Source organism: Falco cherrug, chromosome 2 (assembly GCF_023634085.1).
Source record: "Falco cherrug isolate bFalChe1 chromosome 2, bFalChe1.pri, whole genome shotgun sequence".
In the NCBI taxonomy this organism is placed as follows: domain Eukaryota; kingdom Metazoa; phylum Chordata; class Aves; order Falconiformes; family Falconidae; genus Falco; species Falco cherrug.
Window position 1 is genome coordinate 65710814 of NC_073698.1, and position 21018 is coordinate 65731831.

At 43.3% G+C, this 21018-nt stretch overlaps 1 protein-coding gene across 8 annotated transcripts in view; it reads right to left on the reverse strand.

Annotated features, from left to right (window-relative positions):
- The window catches only part of RASA3 (RAS p21 protein activator 3), a 179716-nt gene that overhangs the window by 117908 nt on the left and 40790 nt on the right, over positions 1-21018 (reverse strand). For 3 of the 8 annotated variants that reach the window (XR_008730797.1, XR_008730798.1, XM_055701415.1), the window contains exon 1: positions 17732-17850. The exons of 3 other annotated variants lie outside the window; for them this stretch is intronic. Coding sequence is in view for 1 of the 5 variants with exons in the window: in XM_055701416.1 (XP_055557391.1) it covers positions 16586-16640 (55 nt within the window). In the remaining 4 variants the exon portion in view is untranslated. Of the gene's footprint in view, positions 1-8247; positions 8377-16585; positions 16841-17731; positions 17851-21018 lie in introns of those variants that run through there. 2 more of the 8 variants (XM_055701416.1, XM_055701419.1) reach the window with 2 other exon arrangements.

The window sequence follows — 21018 nt, forward strand, 5'->3', positions numbered from 1 at the left end:
ATCAGTGGTGCCAGGGAGAGCCCTGAGCACAACCTCTCGCCTGTGCCCCAGGGGTCTGAAGGCCTCAAGGCCAGCTGTGAGAAGGTGCAGCTGTGTAAGCTCAGATCGGGCTGCTGGGATGAGAGCTGTGCTACAAAAGCACTGGAGGAAAACTCACTGGGCTCCTTTCTCCAATTCGGAGCTGCATCCCAGCTCAGCCACCTGCCCTTAGACCTTGCCAGAGCTACGTAGCAGGTTTGCCTTTACCTATCCTGACCCTGAACTGGTGACTTAATTTCCTGGTGTTACCTTGGACATACCCATCACTACAGACTTGTCTGGTGGTCACCAGGATCTTGGTTGACCCTGGTTAACATCATGGACCTGCTCTACTCTTGTTGGCTACCATAGGCCTCCCTGCTTTGTTGGTGAGATCATCACCCTGCCTGCTTTTTTGTCACACTCAGCTTCCAGCTTGCCTTTCTTTACCAAGTAATCCACTTTGTTCTTCACAACAAGTGGGACAGGATGGCCTCATGGCTTAACAGAGCCACAGTAAATTCATCTTTTGCTCAGGCAGTTCTACTCCAAGTATTAGTAAAACACCTCCCTACACCAGCAGGGCACTAGGAGTTCTGTTACAAAAGTCACAAGGACCACTGGAGTATTTAAGTAATCACTGCTATCCAGAACAGAGCAACACTTGCCAAGGCTAAGCAAAACATTGTATTTGAAACATAAGTGACTAGCAGCTCTTCAGAAAGGCAAGCAGCTAGAATACAAAATGGGATTTATTATTAAGGCTATAGCAGACTTCTCTACATTGTTTGGACTCCAAGCAACTAGAACAGAAGTTATTGCACAAAACAATGCTCCACACCAGGACTGGAACCTTTACATGGCATTGCATTGATAGAAATTCCATTACTGCCAGCTTACACAAAGGCAAAACCTGGTGTTAAATGCTGCAGAAGAACAGGAAGAGCCTGAACAAGCTCTGCTGGGGAGGGGCAGGGGGAAGAGGGGTACACAGGGGAGAAGAAAAGGGAAAGCAACAATTTAGTACCAGTTTCTTAATAATAGCTTCCTCCTTAGTCTCTATTCTCCATATCTAAATAGTCACTAAAACTGTTTTCTGCTGAACTCTTTCTACTCCCCTTAGTGTTGCAGCTAAAACAGCTTACATCAACTCAGGAGAAGTCTGCTTGTCTTGCAGATGTCCAAATATTAAAATCAAGCATTAGGCAGACCTTGGCTTTAGAATAGGAACTTAAACATTTAAAATAAAGTCCCTAAAAATCCCAGAAAATAGGTCTTCTCTGGTCCTGTAAGAGCTGTTTGCTCTGGTATTGCATTTCGTTTCCCCAGTGCAGGATATGCCAGCCAGAACTTTCACTGCAAGAGCCCTACCATGTCCAGGAGGACACAGAAGGCATTTGACTCAAAGTGCAGATTGACAAGAACAGGATCTTGAAAGGAAGGAAGCAAGACTTGGCTACACAAAGAAACAGAATCCTACTTGTTCTCCTCTGTCCCTTCACCCAGCAGGGCTCTTTCACCACCCTGGGCACTGCTTAACCAAAGTTAATTCCATCTCTACATACAGCTGGGAGAGCTGTCTGCGAGGCACCTGCTCCGCATGTCTCAGCAGGGGGAAAGCACATTGTGAATGAAGTAAGAATGAAGAAAGAAGTCTGCCATAGTGGAATAACAGTGCCCAATGTGCTATTCAGATCTGAGATCCTTGCCATTTCTACAAAATTGCCTTCCAGAAAAATCCAGGATTAGACTCGAATTGGCACCATGGTAGATATCCTTTTCCCACTCCTTCCCCCACTTAAGTCAGCTCTGCCTCAGAAAAGGCTGGAAGATAACTCTAAGAATTCCATCATATGATAAGGATTGCAGTGAAAGAGCTCATCAACAGTGCTAGAGCAGGTTTTGAACTGAACGTATGTGCAAGAAGCCATGGATTCCACTACAGGGACAAAACACAGAACAACTGTTCATTACACAAGTACCGCCCATCCCATGGACTGAAAGCAGCACGGTGTTTTCCTTCTATAAGTATATATTCCTGTAGTGTCACAAATTTTATAAATCTTGTGTCCACAAAGGGATTAGATCAAGGTTACAATGGACAATCCTCATGATGGTAACCTTCAATTTCAACTGTTTGACTCTGGAAGCTCACCAGTGCTTAGCAGATGCAGGGGTAGACAGTGCAAGCTTTCTAGATACTCATTCCAGCTGCTAGGAAAGTGAGCAAAGACTTACGTCTGATACCATCACATCACAGTGAGACAGTACCCAGGCTGTCCTACAGGCAGAACAGCAGCTATGCGTTTCAGTGACTTTCCTAAATCACAGAATGGTTTGGGTTGGAAGCAACCTTCAAAATCACCTAGTTCCAACCCCCCTGCCATGGGCAGGGACACCTTCCACTAGACCAGGTTGCTCAAAGCCCCATCCAGCCTGGCCTTAACACTGCCAGGGATGGGGCATCCACAGCTTCTCTGGGCAGCCTGTTCTAGTGTCTCACCAACCTCACAGTAAAGAATTTCAACATCTAATCTAAACCTACCCTCTTTCAGTTTAAAGCCATTACTCCCTGTCCTAACATTACATCAGACTGTCTTTCAAATAATTAGTATAAAACCTCATTTATCATTACCCTTAATTAGACAATTAATGAACTGGAAAAATTACACCTGAGACTATAAAATGAATTAAGTGGGCCAGGTCAAACTTACTGTCTAGAGTCTTGAAGGTTTGGAGCTGAACCATCCAATCCGGATTATTACAAGAGTACTAATCAACAGCAACATGATTACATTGTCTATGGCTAAGCCGTAACTGCTGATAGAATCCTGGAGACTGGGCATAACCAAAGACCTTCTATAGGCACCACTAATATCACAGAAGACAGCAGCATCCTCTTGAGTTACTTTTAATTTACAAAAGCCTCAACCTCCTTCCCTTTCTCCCCCAAAAGCTCTCAACTGCAGCCTTACAACAGGTTTCACAGTACTCCCCATCAACAGCCAACTATGTGCGCCATTCCTCAAAGAAACTTAATCATACTCTTGATAATAAGCTATTTTGGTACAACAATTTTACTTTAATGCTTTTTAAAAAAACACAACACAAACCCTGATTATAAAGCAAATCCATTGGCTCAAAATGATGTTTTGAAGCTTTATATTGTCATCACCTTCATCCTGTGCTAGCCTGTTTTAGTGTAAATCTCATGTTTTCCAAAGAAAGAACTGCAAAGGGAAAAATAACTAGCATGCACTAGTTATGCTACAGCTCATCCTTCCCACACCCTGCTCCCCCTGCAGCTACGGAGGCTCAGCACTCCAGCACAGCTGGTTTTGAGTGTACCATAGGGGACAGAGAAGCAACAAACACCTTGTCAGGGGCTACTAGCCAACACAAACAAACTGGTTCTCCTCTTAAAGGATGTCTGCAAAAGGTGAGCTGCACAGATCCCACACGTGATTTTCTAAATGTGTTCACTGTAAGACACTCTTTTCCCTGCCATGCCCAGCCTTAGTGACTACACAAATTCTTAAGTTTGGGGGAAAATTATTCAGACTCTAAGACACCAAAAAAAAATAAAAATTGCTGCGTGCATCCATGTTGAAAACAGGGACAAAAAAAAAAAAAAAATCAAATAAATGCACAACACCTGCACTAGGATCAAAATGCTCCACTGTGCTTTGCTTCTGTCCAAGCCCAACCTGCCCAAGACAAGCATCGCCAATTCTCTCCCCTACAGCCCAATACCATAGAAGATATGTATACTGCAAAATACATTAGCACATTTGTCACGACATTAAAGACCAAATGCTTTACCTAGGATACCACAAAAGCACCAATATATAACCACCACTGCCTCCTCCAAAAGCACAACAGGGACAAATTCCCACCTGTAAAGCATAGCTACAAGGTCCTGCCTTGCAACTGACTCCATACTCTGAAGGGAATGCATGGAAGCTCCTGTCCCCACCTCACATGCTGAGTTCTGGAGAGCAACAAGGGATCAGACCTAGCCCAGTACCCAGCATTTTGTCCAGGCAAGTCACTTCACAAGTAGTGGGGGTTTTTTGGATCACATTCTGAAGTACCTAGTTAACCCCACAAAGGACACGAGGAGTTCTGGTATACCTGCAGCCTGGCACTTTCCGTTCCAGAGATCCAATCTGCACTACAAAGTAAGGGCCATATTCAAGAGCATGAAGTACAAGTTACCTGCAGGACTAGATTACCAATTCCCACCACCAGAAGCAAGGCATCAGCACATCAAAGATTTGCAGGTGTTATCAGGAAACTCTAATAATGACAAAATTTCCCTCTAGACTATTACAGAGATTGGTTACTTTTACTGCTGGAGCTGACTTTAAGAGTCATTCAGTTAATATTTTTTTACTTTCAAACCCACAACTTTCTGGAACATTGTCACAGAAGCAGGTGTCAAAACACACTAATTATCAGCCTGTTAGAGCCTCACTTTTACGGAAGTTATTTTGTTGTATTGCAACACCCCAAATTCCCCCAGGCACTTTTTACTCCCTGTCAAAAACTTCTGCCTCATTACTCAAAAACAGACAGTCCAGAGTATTGGTCTGAATAAAAATTAGCTTTCTTTTTTTTCCCCCTCTATCTCAGGCGATTTTGCTTAGTAGGCCTAAAAAATAAAAAGCCACAGGGAAGTAAGGAGGAAATAAGTATACCACTTACACTATCTTGAAATCTAGTTCCTTCCAACCCTAACATGCAACACCAATTTCCTGAAGTCCACTGCAGACACCACCCCAGAGAGTACACAGGCTGCCTCTACGCTTCAATATGGCAGGGAAGAGGCATAAACAGTTCCCCCAGCTTTAGTCAGGGGTGGATTTACGACCACTGACCACAACCCTCTTTCTTCTCTGAAGCCCTAATAGCCGAAGCCTATTCTGCAACAACCACCTGGACCTCATGTCTTGAAGTATCACACACTGCCAGTGTGAACACTGATCAAGCAGAATCACACAAGAGCTGCTGGCTGGCAGCATGCAGCAAAATTAACTACATGGAACAACCTACAAACACAGGGTAAGACTAATATTTACAGAAGTAAGAGTGGTGTTGGTCAACTCTTACCTTACATGTGGGGCAAGAGATGCTAACAGTGCACAAATGTGCTTCTTCAGGTATCTTAAAAACTTGACATTTGAATATTATGCAACATCAGTCAAGGTCCCAGACATCAAATATCTACACTACAAAATGCAACTCCAAATTTCCAAAGAGAACAGACGAGAGAACATTTGCAGAAATAGCTGATGGGTTCCTTCTGCTTACCTACTGGGGAATACTTTACACAAAAGTCAGAACTTAACCATTACGTTCACAGAGGCAAAATGTAACTCCTGATCTCAGGAAGTGAACTAGGCTCATGTCCCAGTGCTGCAGGGAAACATGGTCTGAAGGAGGTGCCTAGGACCAGACTGAGTCTAGGCTAGTGAGAATTTGCATAGATCAAGTACCTTACTGACAGAACTGACAGGAGCACAGCTCCTCTCTGACTTGAGCAGAGCAGGTGCAGGTTTTCTAGGACCTTTACTGCCTCCTGAAACAGAGCACAATACAGCCTCAAAGTAACAATTATCACCTATAGAGCAAAATACATTAAATAAAAAAGGTTTTACCCAAATCTCAGCCACACTGAGCAGCACTGTTACCTTTATGTAACTGCACAGGATGCCAGAACCTTAAAACAAAAAAACAAACAAACAAAACAACAACAAAAAAAGTGCTAACTTATACTGCACCCCACCCATGTGATCTGCTGACAGACAGATTTCAGGTAACTGCTGGAGTTTCACAGTTCTGCCACTATTTTTGTATACCTTGTGGGAAACAAGTAGCACTTCCCCTAGTTTCATTATAATACACGGAATAAATATAATGTGCAACTATCCATATGTACAACCCTTTTAATGTAATTAATTATACAGCTTCTGTTAGGGACATCTGAAAAAGTCAGAAGAAGATAAGCAACTGGAATGAGCAGATCTGAAAATCTGTAGGTATGTAGGGGAGTGACAGGTCTCAGTGCTAGCATTTCTTGCTTCTCTCTACTAAATTGCATTAAAAGAGACAGCTAAAAATAAGATAAACTTCTCCAATATTAAGTTCTCCATGAGAGCAAATGCTGCCATTTCAAGAGATATTCCGCAATTCAAAAAAATGGAAGGGGAAACAGCTTGTGCATTTATAAAGGGAAGATGTAATGTTTATAATGCAAGCCTCACCTTAACAGCAGGTGTTTTGTGAAGAAGCCTTTGAACACGTATCATACCGCTACAGATCTTTCATGACTACAGACAACATGTAGAGAGCAAAGCTGCTGTTTCAGAGATCATACTCAGAGCTGGCAAATGACAACAACAGAAGACCCAACCACTGGACTATGCAGAACTTTTCTTTGTTCTGCAAAACTTGGGCCAGCCACTCATACACGCAAGTATTCATAAAAGTACAATTTATTCAGATTCGTTCTTAGAACAAAACACCTTCTTGCAAAAAATAAGAGTAATTCATTAGACCCCTGCATCCCCTCTCTTTTTTAGTGACTATTAGGAGTCTGCAACAATGCAATCCCTACTAGTAAATCTAACTCACACATTTGCTGGTTTGGAGGGGATAGATTGTTTTTAGACACACACAACTGTCACATTGTGTCATACTATCAGAGCTCAAATTTCCAAGGTTGTGTTCACGTGTTCTGTAGCAGTGACCAGCTTTTCAAACCAGAATCTAAAAGCAACTGTAGGATGTCATACCCAGCGTCTCCTGCAAGAGTGAATTAATTTTCCATTACAAACTGGTGATTGTTCTTGGGCAGAGGGAGGAAGGAGAGAAAGACTAAGAAAGGGAGCTTTTATACTATCTACCAGATTTTTCTTCTCTTTCTACCACCCTCCTTCCTACAATTCTACAAGCTGAATGACTGCCAGAAAAATCAACGGAACTATTTTTCATTGAAATACCAAAACAAAATGTCTGAGAAGTTTCGTGATACAGTTCAATTACACCGTTAAACACAAGGAACATATAACCACCTTTAAAAACTCTAATTAGATGCTTTAAAACACACATCTTAGAGGATACCAACAGAAACAGCTTTCAGAACGCCACGCTGTAGTAGTGAATGGAACAGGAAATGAGGAACAAAGAAAGGAATTTCATAGATTCCAGATGTACTCTAACACCAGCTGGGAAATACAAGCAAGAATCAACTAAAGCCTTGTAAAAGGCTACCACTAACTGTTTTCTTCTAGAGTTCTTGAACAAAACTAAGTAGCTGTAAACAATTTTTAAATAGAAATATTTTTAGAAGAAATTGGAAACAGAAGTAAAAATAAACTTCTTCCCCTCTCTCCTATTTTTAAGGAGTTTAAAACCCAGCCATCAGTGCATCTGTTCTTTGGAGCTGCTTTTTTAAATACAAGAACCCTGTATAAGCAGCCATAACAGAAGCACAACTGTAAATAAAGTATTTCAAGTCGTCAGTATTTCTATACTTGGAATATTAAAGCTGAATGAAACTTGAAAGCAAGGAAAAATAAAAACCAGTAAAGTCAATTTATACAACACATACTCTGTGTAACTGGAATTGAATGGGAATTTAAAACTTGTAAATTGCTAAAAAACAAGTTATCAGTCACTAAAAAACTTTGTTCCTACAGCTATAAAAGATATTAACCACTTTAGGTTAAAAGCCCTGGAAACAGGACTCATTCACAAGTTCAAATACCTTTCCACTCCCTGTGTAACCCGATGTTTCCAACATTTTATGTACTCTTTCTGAAACACAAACTCAAGATCTTTCAACACAAACTTCTTTTAAATGGATTTTGAAATCTCCGAGTAAGAAGTGGAGTGACAAATGGGCAAGTATGTTTCCTTCTAAGGTCACCGTAAAAAATTAAAAGAAAGCTTAAGCATGCAACTTACAGATCACAGACCTGCATAAATACAGAATTCCCCCTCCTTCTATCATTGCAGAAACAGGTGTTCTTCCCAGCTTCAGGGCTTTTCATGAATTTGTTGCACAGGGCAGAATTAAGACACTTAATTTCATGTTCATCCACCTACTACCAGCTTATAAAAGTAAAGTACATTAATATTTATACAAATTAAACATTGCATCAAATGCTACCTGTTAAGCCTACCAGAGTAATTTATAAATAAGTGAAACACTCTCCCTCTTACCATCACATTATAGTAATCCATTTTAGTTAATGGCAATGCAGTCACACAGCTACACATCCCAGCAGGTAGGGAACAGTAAGATTCAGCTGTCACATTAATGAATGGATCTTCATTTTGCCTCAGTGCTCCCTGAGAAGTAAAAACAAGCAAACGCAGGAGTCTCTAGTCAGGTAGGAAAAGGATAAGACTACCGAGGTCTGGAAGGAAAACTGAAGAGCAGACCTCTTGATCTCAGAAGTTAGGCAAGTCAGACCAGACTGTAAGTCTTCAATATTTGTGTTCCTTCCTCAACAGACCTCAAAAATACAGATACACTGTATTTTTTTCCCCCTTCAGACAGGAAAGGGGGAAGAAAATCTCAAAGCCCTCAAACTTTTCACTGAACATTTAAAGGTGGTTTACACTTGACAACGCTCCATGAAAAATTTCAAGAAATGAAAAAGAGGGGAAAAAAATCCAATTCTTCATCATTTTGAAGCTTCACATCTCTTTTTGCAAAACTTTCACCCAGAAGGTCTTCTATAGGAGGAAAACAACATGTGAAGTTTCAGGGAAGTTGTTTTCCCTTGGTAGAGGTTAGGATGGGAGAGGAAGGAAGTTAAGATTTGTTTTTATTCCAAAACAAAGCTTTTAGCTGGATCCTAGATTCAGTCACCAGTCCACTATGCTGAAGAAATCAAACAGACACTGCCAAAGTACAGATACTTCATAAGGTTTAAAAAATGTCGCTAAAATCAGAAGGTTGAAAAAGTGATTCAGAATGGGCAAGTCTATGATCATCTTTTCAGTTTAATAAAATATAACCTGTTACTAACTCCAAGCGTATCTCAAGCTTCTCCTTGATTTAACAACAAAACAGGTAAAACTCTGGTACTAGAAGGTTTTAAAACAGAAAGTTAAGACATACTAGTGCATGTTTTAATCATTAATATACGTCTTAGGTGACTTGCTCCCCAGATGCATTAATAGTCCACTGGTACACACAAACATTCATTTAGAATATGTTCATGTAGAACATACATGACTGAACATTTGGTGGTCTGAAATCACTATGAGTAACAGAACAGTCTCATATTTACATCTCTCAGAGAAAGACTGCAATCCTCCATCTTTATTCTAGGCTTCTTGCTCTCATAAGGGGAAACTAAGATTTTTTTCTCCCAACCCACCAGTTTGCAGAGTGAGTTACCACAACATAAGAGGTATTAACCATTCCTTAACAACTCCAAGTGTATATGCCTCATCCTTTCCCCCACTCCCTCCAAGAGAAAAATTGCTACACAGACTACTCAAAGTCTTAATTCAGCTCTCACCGAAGTGTAACTACTGGCTTCGACAGAATTATTCACAATTTACAATCCTGTAATGCAGATCAGGCCATCCTTCATCAGAGACTGAGAAAGCAGAGAAGGAATACCTGAAGGTCCATTTGCAGTCTAGTGTTTATCTGCTCTAAGAATTTTAATTTGATGTATACAATCAAAGGTATTTTAGCAAGTTTTTTTAAATTGTATTTTCTAATCTTGCTGTAGGCAACACCCTTTAGTGTTTGCATGAGAAGGTCTTCCTTAAAAGGGAGCATCAGTGCAATAAATGGCTTCTTACGATAACAGCGTTTGACAGCATATCTGCATAAGCAGAAATCTTGCCATGATGCAAAGAAAGGGGAGGGAGGGTTCTGTTTAAGCATAAACATGACCATCAATATTAGGTGCCCCAGCTTTGGAAGACAAGCGTGTGATGGAGAAGCAGGGCAGCACCTGCTCAATTACCAACAAAACCATCAAAACTTTCATAAGCAGCTAAGGCTCCTGAACTGAATGTGAGATGCAAGTAGCTCTCAGGTGGAAGCTCAGAGATATAGATCCATCAGTTTGTCAAGATTACCCTCTTGGTGGTCTCACTGGAGTTTTAACATTTGTTCTTCAGGGCAGCTGACCAAGCCAGTACATATGGGAGGCTAACAAATACAGCATCATCAAGAAAACATGTGCTATGGGAGTGGACTGAAGTGTAGGAAGTTTCACGCAGTCTCATGACGCTGCCAGTATACAGACATAAAAGCAGGGGATGCACCTGCTGTCCCCTCCATCTGATTTCCCACACACACAGTCAAGCTCCTGATACTTGTCCAGAGACAGCTCTGACCTTCACTTGAGTGCACAGATTCAGCTCACTGAAATGAAAGAAAACTAAACTCAACAACAAAAAAAAAAAAAAGTTGCACTCTTTAGGCCTGCTTTACAAATTGAAATGGATGTCTGGTTTGGTTTTTTTTTTAGCAGAGGAGCATCAGTCAACAGCAGGTATGCTTGGGCTGGGCAGCACAAGAGTGTTTCATAGCTAGGAACAAGAGGAATAGGGAAGGGGAAAAGCAAGACCTGCCTGAATTTCAGCAGCAACAAGCTACTCACTTGAGTTAGCATATCATGATGCCGTGCCTTGAACTGCACCTACGAGAGCAGAATCAGAAAGCAATGTGTGAAACATGGAGAACAGCATTGGGCAGAACAGATATAAGAACACAGGAAGAGAAGCTAATATTGGTATCTACCTAACCCAGTAATTTCAGAAATAGACATTTGTTTTCAACTAACAATAATAAACAAACATAAAAAATAAAAAAAAAAATATCACACAAAAAAGTCAACCCATCTGAAGAGTAATTCAATGCAATGAAAAGTTTTCAAAAGCATTTTCTGGAAAACTGCAAAGCTAAGATATCCAGCACTTACATAACATCTTCATGTAACAGCATTTGGTACTTTGACCAGCAGATAATCACCTCAATGAGAAGACAAGAAAACACTATTAGTTCTCATGAGAGAGATTAGAGAACACTTTTTCCAAATGTACTAATTCCAAAAGAGAACAAAAACTCTAGAAAGTTTGCTTCTTAACATCAGAGGCTCTGAGCAGGTCTGTTTAATGGTTTCACTCCTGTGAATTTACCCCTACACACTCTAAACACCAAGACACATTGGCTTCTACTCTTACATATGAATCATTTTTTACTTAAGTTATGAATAATTTGATGTCAGGCTGGCAGCCCCAAACACAAGTATCTTCCATTTCGAGTTAGTTTCCTTCTCTGACCTGCAGAAAGTATGCTTTGGTCCCCATTTCTGCCCCAGCCACGGCTGTTCCTGACAGTCCATGAACAGTCACAGCACTCCTCCTCCAGAAACAGCAGCGGTCCCAGACCTTTTCCATTCAGCACACTGAACACAAGTCAGTCAGAACACAACCACCACCACATTTAGCAGAGTTTGAAATATTGAACCAGCAGTGATAAATCTGCATAATCTATTCTGCATCCTCCAGAGTCTGTCAGCCTCAAGCCTTAAATAGCATTGCAGTCAATCAATAACAACACAGGCTGCCACTTTATTTTAGCTATGCAACATCAGCTTAAGCTGTACTTGTTAACTTTTTAATGTGCAGAAATGATCTTGAGAAGTCTTGAATATATTCATCAGGGTGACATGCAAATAACTTTTCTTCCCTTCTTTACTTGTTGGTTCACTAACTTTGAAACACTAGAAAAATCACTGTTATCTTTAAAAAAAATAAAATTTACATTTTCTAAATAAGAATTTTCTAAGAGAAACACACACATACCCCTATATATAGATAGGTACTCAGAAAAAATTCTCTCATTCTAAAAATACCTATTCAACAACCTTATGCCCCATTTAAATGGGGATAAATCCTTTTACAGTATTATGCAGTGAGCACATTTAGTTGTACTTACTTCTACAAGTAACCACTTAAGACATGGCACTAAATCCCAACAGATGACATTAAAAGGGACACCTTCTCAAGGCAAAGTGGATTTCCCTGATCAACCTTAGGATTGTTAGACTTAAGGGAGGCCCTAAGTTTGTCAGAGATAAGATAGTTCCTCTTTAACCTTACAGACATGCAAAGAGGCATCTCAAACATTTACTGCATATCAAGTTTAATGGTGGAAGGGTAGTAGATACCTTCTCTTGGCTACTGACCTGCTTAAACACTAGTATACTAGCACTTAAGCAAATACTCTGCCTGACTTCACCCAAAACTCTCAGTTTCCCGAAGAAAAATTCAGTTGCTTTCACAGTGTCTTAAACTACATAGCTCTGCATGAATTAGTAAAGAAGGCACAGCAAAATTAAGAGAGAGGAAGTACAGTCTACAGACCAACAATCCTCCTCTCGCCAGCTGGACTGTCACAACATAAGCGAGGTTTTTGAGTTCTCAGAAAACGGTGAATTTACCCTTTGAATGAGGTAAGCTGCGAGTAGAGCACCAACTCACACCAGGTAGTAGCCAACCTTCATCACAAATATTTCACAGCTTCATGCTTCTGATCACACTTAGTGCCAAGGAGAGACTGTGCTGCCAGAAGTCCCACATTTTAGATGCGATTTATGACCTCAACACCTGTGACCACAAAAGGTCCATCCCTGGCCTTTTCTAAAGATGATAAAAGAGCTTTATAAGTTTATGAATGTCTTAAATTGTGACAGCCCTCACAGTGTACAAATGGACCATTATGATCTCTGAGGCCAACAGAATGATGGGCAAAGGGTCCTCCTCATTCTGTTACGGCCCCTGCTAGCCTCTTGATGTGCAATAGCCTCCTGTCCCAATTATTATGCCAAAACTATGGGACACTGTAAAAACAAGCTTTAAAACAAGCCCTGTTACCACTAGAAAAAATAGTTTTACAGCAGAGACTAATATTCCTAGATAGAAGAGTACTAGATTTCAGGGACATGAAAAGTTTGTTACCTCACAGTGACAATTCACAAATGAGCTGCTGCTTCAGATTTTTCAAGTATAATTTGTTTCACAAATTAAAATCTGGCAGAAAGGTCTCTGCTAACCAGTATACAGCCTTTCACAGCATAAACGTTGAATATGAGCTTTTAATTTTTTTTCAACTGAAAATTTAATAGTTGATGCCATTTAAAGAGAAAAAAGTAGCAATTATGTAGAGTATATTTATTAAATATTATTAACAGTACAACATAAGTCATGTTGTCAAGCAGAAGGACTCTCTTTGTAGTTTTTCCAGCCAATGAGCAGCCATACAGCCTTATGTTGTTTCCTTTCAGGTTTTGAAACACTGACTCATGGAAATATCAGCACTGCACACTTCCTCAAAGTGGCAATCTTATAGGAAGTGTTTGTTTAGTCTTACATGACACATTGTTTTGTTTATGTATAAGGGATTCCGGTAAAAATAATTTTCAATTAAGGACAAAAAAAAAAAAAAAAAAAAAGACAAGAGGACAACAGTTTCAGTTATGGGAAGCCAAAACAAATCAATTTCAAATAGATATCTGAACAGTGCATTCACTAGCACAGATACTACTTTTTCCTTTTGCTCTACATTACTTCCTTGCAACAGACGTGAGCAGAAGTAGCCAGGCATTGAGTTCTTTCAATTCAACAAACCACAAAAGAAACCAGAAACTGGACAAGAGGTAGGACACCGCCCGCAACGACAGAGTTTGTATCGTTGCCCCATGACTTCAGTATCTCAATGAGACCCTGTTTGGAAGTGGCACATCATTGGCAGTGCAACCAAATGAGGGAAAGATAGGTTCCTAAGAAGCTCAAGGGTTCACATTTTTAATAGATGGAACAGATGGCTCAAGCCAAATCCAAACATGACTAGAAACAACACTACTCAGAATGGAGAAGCATTTAGGAGATCTGGGATATAATTACCCATGTAGCTAAATATGACTGATTCTATGTAACACATAAGTCTCAAAAGAACAAGTTATACCAGCAATAGAAAATGCATTCATTTACCTGCAGCTTCTTGGCAATACAGGACAAGACCCAGACATAGCAATACATTACATGAGGGCATTCAAACATCTCTAGGGTACAGATGTTTTGCATGGCCTGAAGCCTCCAAACTGCATCAGCCTCTCTACTAAGAAAAGCATGTCACCATGGGTACCCCACCACACCACGGTCTCACAGTGTGTTTGCACTGATCCTTCAAAGTATCAGTCCTACATTTCGTCAGATTTACACAGAAGCATACTTGTACATCAATGCCCTCATTCATGATTTGCCAGCAAAGATGCTATAGAGAAGGAAACATCTTACCAGGTCAAGCACAAAATATCTGAAAGTCAGAGATCAGTTGGAGCTTGTCCATGAAACAAGAACAAGAACTGACCACTTAAGAGAGCATGATAAATGAAAGCAAACTAAGAAGGGAAATAACTTATCCCTTTGTCTTCAAATAACTTATCCCTTAACCCATCAAAAGTTTCAAAGCCTCCTATCACTAGAGAAGAGTATCACCTACAAGACACTAGTGCATGAGAACTGGCAGAAAAATTTACTCTTGGGAATAGCTGGCAAAAGTAGTGTCCCTCCAACGTTCACCATCTCCTTTCAAATCCACTCACAGGCTTTTCTGCGGGGAATCTACAAGCCTCCATATGCAATGTCTTTGAGAATAGGATTGCTTTACACGAAGTCTGATGAACATGCCTCCAGCTACTTCCTCGTGAACAGAAGGGAACAGCTCGCTTCTGTGCGTACTTACCATCGCCCTCTGCTGTATTACAGCAGGAAACCCGGGCGCCGCGGCGCGCCAGAAAGCGCATTATTCTTGCGGTTCGTTAAGACCTTTGCTTAGAAGCAGAAGCGAAGCACCGGCGTAGCTGTGATGCACGCAATTTCCCCTACTTACTATCCACGCCAAAAGCCGGCAGGAACCCTGACTGCAATACTACACGTTAATCAAACGCTTAGCTCTGATGAGGCCTCTTGATAACTGAAGTCAGCAGTAGGATTAACTTTAGTCCATGATTTAATGAGATTAATCTCAAGTCTTTTGCTGCTGTTATCTCCGATCTCTTCTACCACTCGATGAAATTCCCACACTCTAGTGACATCAATCATTTCAGTATGCTAACATCACTGTTTTTTTCTCAAAACAAACAAAAAACCCAAAAAAAAAACAAAACAAAAAGAAAAACCACCGAAGAGTCATCCCATATGTGAGATCTGTTCTTATTCCTTTCAACTAACAAGCACTAGATAGGCACAGCCTGTAACAGCATCACTTCCACAGTATCCAAATTTTCTCCCTTGCAAAAAGACTTTTTCCCCCCCTCCCTCTCCTCTTTGAAAAGAGTCAGAAAACAAGTTTCTGACCATACTTCATAGTGTTAATTAATCTGTTTTCTGGATGCATAAAAGAACACGGAATCAATACGCAAATTGTAGTTTATGTCATAAAATTCTACTTCTTAAAATCTGCAATCACTAGATGACCTGCTAACGTTTAGTAAGAAAACGATCCTAGCAATGGTCTCTTTGAAATGCTAACGCCACCATCTAATAATGAGCCTTCCGATGCAAACTCAAGTTTCAGTTTTATCTAACACGGCAAGTGGTGGCTGCAGATTGGCTTTTACACGGACGGGTACGCCAAGTGGAGATTTTTCAAGAGCGTTAATAGGAAGCTGCAAGCCCAACTCCCTTAGTACCCCACCACTGCGAGTCCGGCGCTAAACTGTCTCGCTTCCCTGAAGCTCGCAGCCACCATGCCCCATCTCGGCGGGGACAAACCGCTCCCTCCGCACGCGGCTCTGACCGTCACGGAAACGAGGGATTTCCCTCCCTGCCAGCACACTCAGAACTCTACCAGGGAGAGTTTAATCTGCACGCCGACACGCGTCGCTTACTTTCTAGTAACGTGGTTTGGAACTCGATCAACAGCAAGAGGAGGCGCGGGTCTCCGAGCGCGAGCGGCAGGGAGCCGTGAAGCAGCGGCAGCCTCGGCCCGTCCCGCCCGCCGAGGAAGGGGACGATGCACCGGCGCTTTCCCACCGCCGTTTTGGCCGGCTCCGCACCGGCTTTGCCAGTGACACACAGAGCCGAGGCTCGGTGACCGCCTTCAAACTTTTAGCGCGTAGCTTAGCAACGAAAAGGGGGAAAGAAAAAAAAAAATCGCGAAACCCGCCTAATATCCAGCGCCGCCCGGGCTCGGCCGGCGCCGCTCGCCAGCCGGACGCGCACCCGGCTGCCGGCCTGTCACCGCGACACCCGGCCGCCTCACAGGAACCGGCCGGCCGCCCCTCACGGCGCCGCTCCCCACCGGCCCCGCACCGCCCGCAGCGTCCCGCCGGGCCGAGGGCACCGGCCGCCCAACCGCGACCCCAACCGCTCGCCCGGCGGGACGGAGCGCAGGGCAGCGCGACGGAGCGGCCGGCGCCGGGTGCCTCGCCACACCGGCGTCCCCCAGCACCCAGCGCGGCCCGCTGCAGCGGCGGCTCCCCGCCCGCTGCCAGCCGCCCCCACCCCGCGCCCTCACCGATTTTAATCCTGACGCTCTGGAAGACCCGCAGCCCCTCTTCCTCCACCGCCATGGTGGTGGTGCCGCCGCCGCGCCTGGCGCTCAGCACTGCTCAAGCCCCGCCGCCGCGGAGACGCACGGGCCGGGCCGGAGGAGGCAGGCGAGCTGCTCCGCCGCGACGGGAAGGAGGGCGAAAGGACGGCTCGGAACGCGCCGCGACCGGGCTGCCGCCAGCGAGCGAGCGAGCCCCCGAGCGGAGCGGAGCGCAGCGCCCGCCTCTCCCCCTCGCGCTGGCAGCTCCCGCCCCCGCCCCGCCGCCGCCTCCTCATTGGCCAGCGGCTCGGCCGGGCCCGGCGCTCATTGGGCCGCCGCCTGCCAGGGGTGGGAGGGGGAGAGGGATGCCGACCCGGGCGGGGGGGCTGCGGTGCTCCGCCACAGCTGGAGCGCGGCGCGGGCCGGGGGCCGCCCAGCTGCGGAGCGCGCGCCGCGCCTCGGCCGCCCCCTCCGCGCCGCGGGGCTGCCGGTGGCGCCCTCGCTCCCGGGCCCTGCCGCGCTGCGGGAGCGGGGCGGCGGGTAACAGCGGCGGGTAACAGCGGCGGATGCATCCCCTCCGGCCCCACCGGGACTCCCGAGGAGGCAGCGAGGGAAGGGGGGAGGCTGACGATCTCCATGGCCCGTCTCCAGTGCCGGCCCGGACCAACCGTCGCGGAGCAGCCGTTGGCCCCGGCCGCGGGGCCTGCGCGTCATGGCGAGAGGACGGGAGGCAGGGGGGGTCGGGTCCTCTCCCACAGAGCCATACAGAAAGGGCACTTGCGATGCCCCAGGTTGAAAGCCATTCATTAGTGGGGAAACGAAGTCCCGTATTAAATAAACAAACCCGTCTGGGCGCTGGAAACAGGCCAGTCTGTCTCCTGGCTCCATTTGATCAGTGGCAAAGCTCGCTCTACCTGATTGCATGGGAAGAGCTGGAATTCAAATTTCAGACTTGCACAATTACACGTTAAACAGCAAGAAATAGGACGTGTCGGCATCCGGTGCCAAACTTCAAGTCTTGTGAAGTCAGTCATTGAAATACTCCTTCCCTAAAGGTCTGGCAAAAGCGAGCACAAAGTTCAATAGAGATCTATAGATTACATTATTTCAAAAAGTAGGAAATCAAACTACCTTTGGTGCAAACAGTCACAACCCCCGTAAGGAGACTCAGAACATCCCTATGCAGAAGAGCCCAGGTACCCCACAGTCCAGCATGTCCGAGAAGTACAACAAAATGCCCCTTCTGAAGCCTGCAGCAACAACAAAGGAAAAAAGAGGGGAAAAAAGCCCCACCATCAAATGCTTTCCCACTCCAGCTATAATTTCAGAAGTGAGAGAAAGGCAGACAAAGGACTATCTATACAGATATTAAGAAGCCTGTATTAAGGGAGAGCAAGAAATAAGAAGGCAAATCCTAAGTCAGTCACATGCAGTATGAAGTCTGTATGCAAGAAGCTGTCCAGGCAAGCCAGAAGAATACAGCTGGGCAGTCCAACATTGCTTGAATCATGTACAACAGTTAGTGAATTGCCTTTATTAAAAAAAAAAGAAACAAAAAACCCCTGAGATATTGAAATATATAAAAGCAAATGAAAACTTGGGAAGGAGCTACAATGGCAGTGGAAGTGAGCTTCTACAAAAGCCTGGGGCATCTGGGTTTTCCAGCTTAGGTATGGGCCTAACTGAAGGAAACTGGCAAGCTCACAGACGGAAAAGGAAGCAGTGAGTTATCTTAAGGAGCTGCCTGACTTACTGTGTTCTCCTTGTCTGCATAGCCAAATGGCATATGTAATTTGATAAAAATAAATTTATAGCACAAGACTCTGAAGAGATTTTGTAAAGCACAGGGTTCCATTTACCAACATGCATGCCTTAATTCCATCCTCCTTGCTGCAATATGCCCAGTGTCCTCCGTAACCCCATTACATTATCCTCGTTCCACCTACCATGTGTCGCATCTTCTTTATAATGCTCCCAGTTCACTGCAATATTTCAGCTTCTCTGCCAGCTGGTCCTTTGCATCCCCCCATGATACCTGCAGTACTCCCTGTCCTAACAACCTTTAACATTTTCTTCACCATAGCCCCAGTTTCACCAGTCAGACTTCTGACACCTCAATTTTTGTCTCACCTTCCAGCTGGACAAGAGGCAACACAAGCAGCAGCCTGAACAGAAGCTACAAGAATGCTGATCAGATAGTTCACATTTTAAGAAAGACACTGATTCTGACTGGCCAGCCTGTTGTTGCCTCTCAGATGCTGGATGTGACAAACAGTTTTGGAGTATGCATGTTGTACAGGTCTGTTTTAACACTCTGTGCATGCTCACAGATGAAAACAAACCAGCTGTTGCTTTTTCTCCTTTGCCACACATGCACACACCTTGAACACACTTGCACAAAATAAATACAGGCCCACTGAGTCAGCTCACTGAAGAATGGCAAACAACTGTACACACAATGCTGTACACAGGCAGAAACAGGGACTTCCAGCTATAAGCAAGTGGATCAAGTTTAGCTATAAGCAAAGGAAAATGGATCCTATTGTCAGGATCCCTATAAGTTGACCCCAAACAAGCTCACAAATTGAGCTTATAGATCTCTTTAAAAATATGTTATCTTTGTACTTGTGGTGATTCAGTAACCAAAGAAACTGATTCTACACACTGATACTGGGAAATTATAAACCTTCCCCAACAGCATCAGGGAAAAACCTGCTTCTATGCTCAAAATATTATAGACATCTCAGATAAAATATTTTACTTCTGTTTTCTGTGTTTGCCTTTGGTACATAAAGACTTCAGCTGACCTCATTTCCCCATCTGAAGCTTTTCTCATCTGCAGAAAGTTGACCCCTAAATAGTCATTAAAAAAAAATCAATTCATCAATTCTCTTACCAGCATTTGCTGTAGTAAGAGTTATTCTCAGCAGATACTCAACTTCCCATTTTGCAGCTGTATTCTTTTCAGAAAGTCATGGCACTTCTATCTCCTTTATGTCCAGGAAACAGAACAAGATATCTACCTATAACCCAGTTGTTACACATTCTCAAAACCAGGCTACACATAAATTCCCCACCCCTTTTTGAGCACCCAAATTTGCAGTCAGAGCACACCATTCTTTAATTTAATTTGACACAGCATAAATTCACTCTGTTATCTAAGGTGATGGCTGTTCCCCACATCCTAACCTCAGGTGTTGCTTGCAACCTCTCCCTGTGCTAGCACTGGTGCTCACAGGGGGGTGTGGTGTACCACATTTGTTAGTTAAAAAAGAAAAAAAATACACTGGCATGACTCCCATTTGTACATTAAGAAAAACAAGAGGCCCGAGAGCCATGACACTTTGAAACTCTTTGCCCAGGATCATAAGCAACCTGAACAGAAAGCATCCCAATCCAAAGGTGCGACTGGGCACAGTGGCATGCTGGGCAGCTTTGTGTGCTTACCCATGGCTATACTTCCAGGCTGTTTTTCAGGGTGGCCTAGCTTTAGCCAGAGCATGGATATGTCCAGGGAGAGTGTGGCAAAATACAACCATAAACCCAGCCTTTCCTTTAAAATGTAGTCAAGTTTTGCACTTAAGCATAAAAGAAACTACCAAAAAGCCTACAGAATCAATTGGCAACAATCAGAACAGGCGAATGTTAAGAACAAAACACCAGAACAGTAAAAAAACCAACTCTAGTAACAATAATAATAAAAAATAATACAGCAAAGGACAAAAAAAAAAACAAAAAGCCACACCACAAAACCCCCTGGCACCTTCTTACACTCTTCACCGTGGCATAAATCAAGCTTCCTCACATGAGGATCTACAAATTGTTACTTGTGTCTTGCTGTGTTGTCCAGCTACTCTTCTGGTTTCCCACCAGCCCTTTTCTGCTGAAGCTATTTGACAGTGCTTTCGTGGATCAGTGTGCTAGTTTATTTTCTGTTGTCTTTTGTTTTCTGAACATAAGGCTAAAAGCCTTTTGCTTCCTCTGTAATAAACATCTTTCTCCAAATCTACGTGCCTTACAAATCCAAGAAAGTAAATGAAAGCAACATTTCAAAACTCACATGAATATGTATTTTTAAAGATGTTAAATGCATCATAAGAAACAGCCAAAGAGTGTGCGTTGCTTTTTCAATATGTCCATTGTTGAAACAAAATCTCAGCAGCAGCATATCACATGTGTGTGTATTACAGATAACATGTGCAGCCAACATGAGGTTTGCAGCTGCTAGCAGTCTGATCAGAAAATCTAGGCGAAGAGAAATGCAGCTTTTTAAGATGTGGATGAGTCTGTTAATGACAATATCTTTTCCAACTTTCTTCATCCAAGCCATATGGGTTTATATTATCAGCTCTTCAGAGGATTCTTGGGTCTAAATTAGACTACAAAGAAGGTCATTTTCTATGACTCATTTGTGCCAA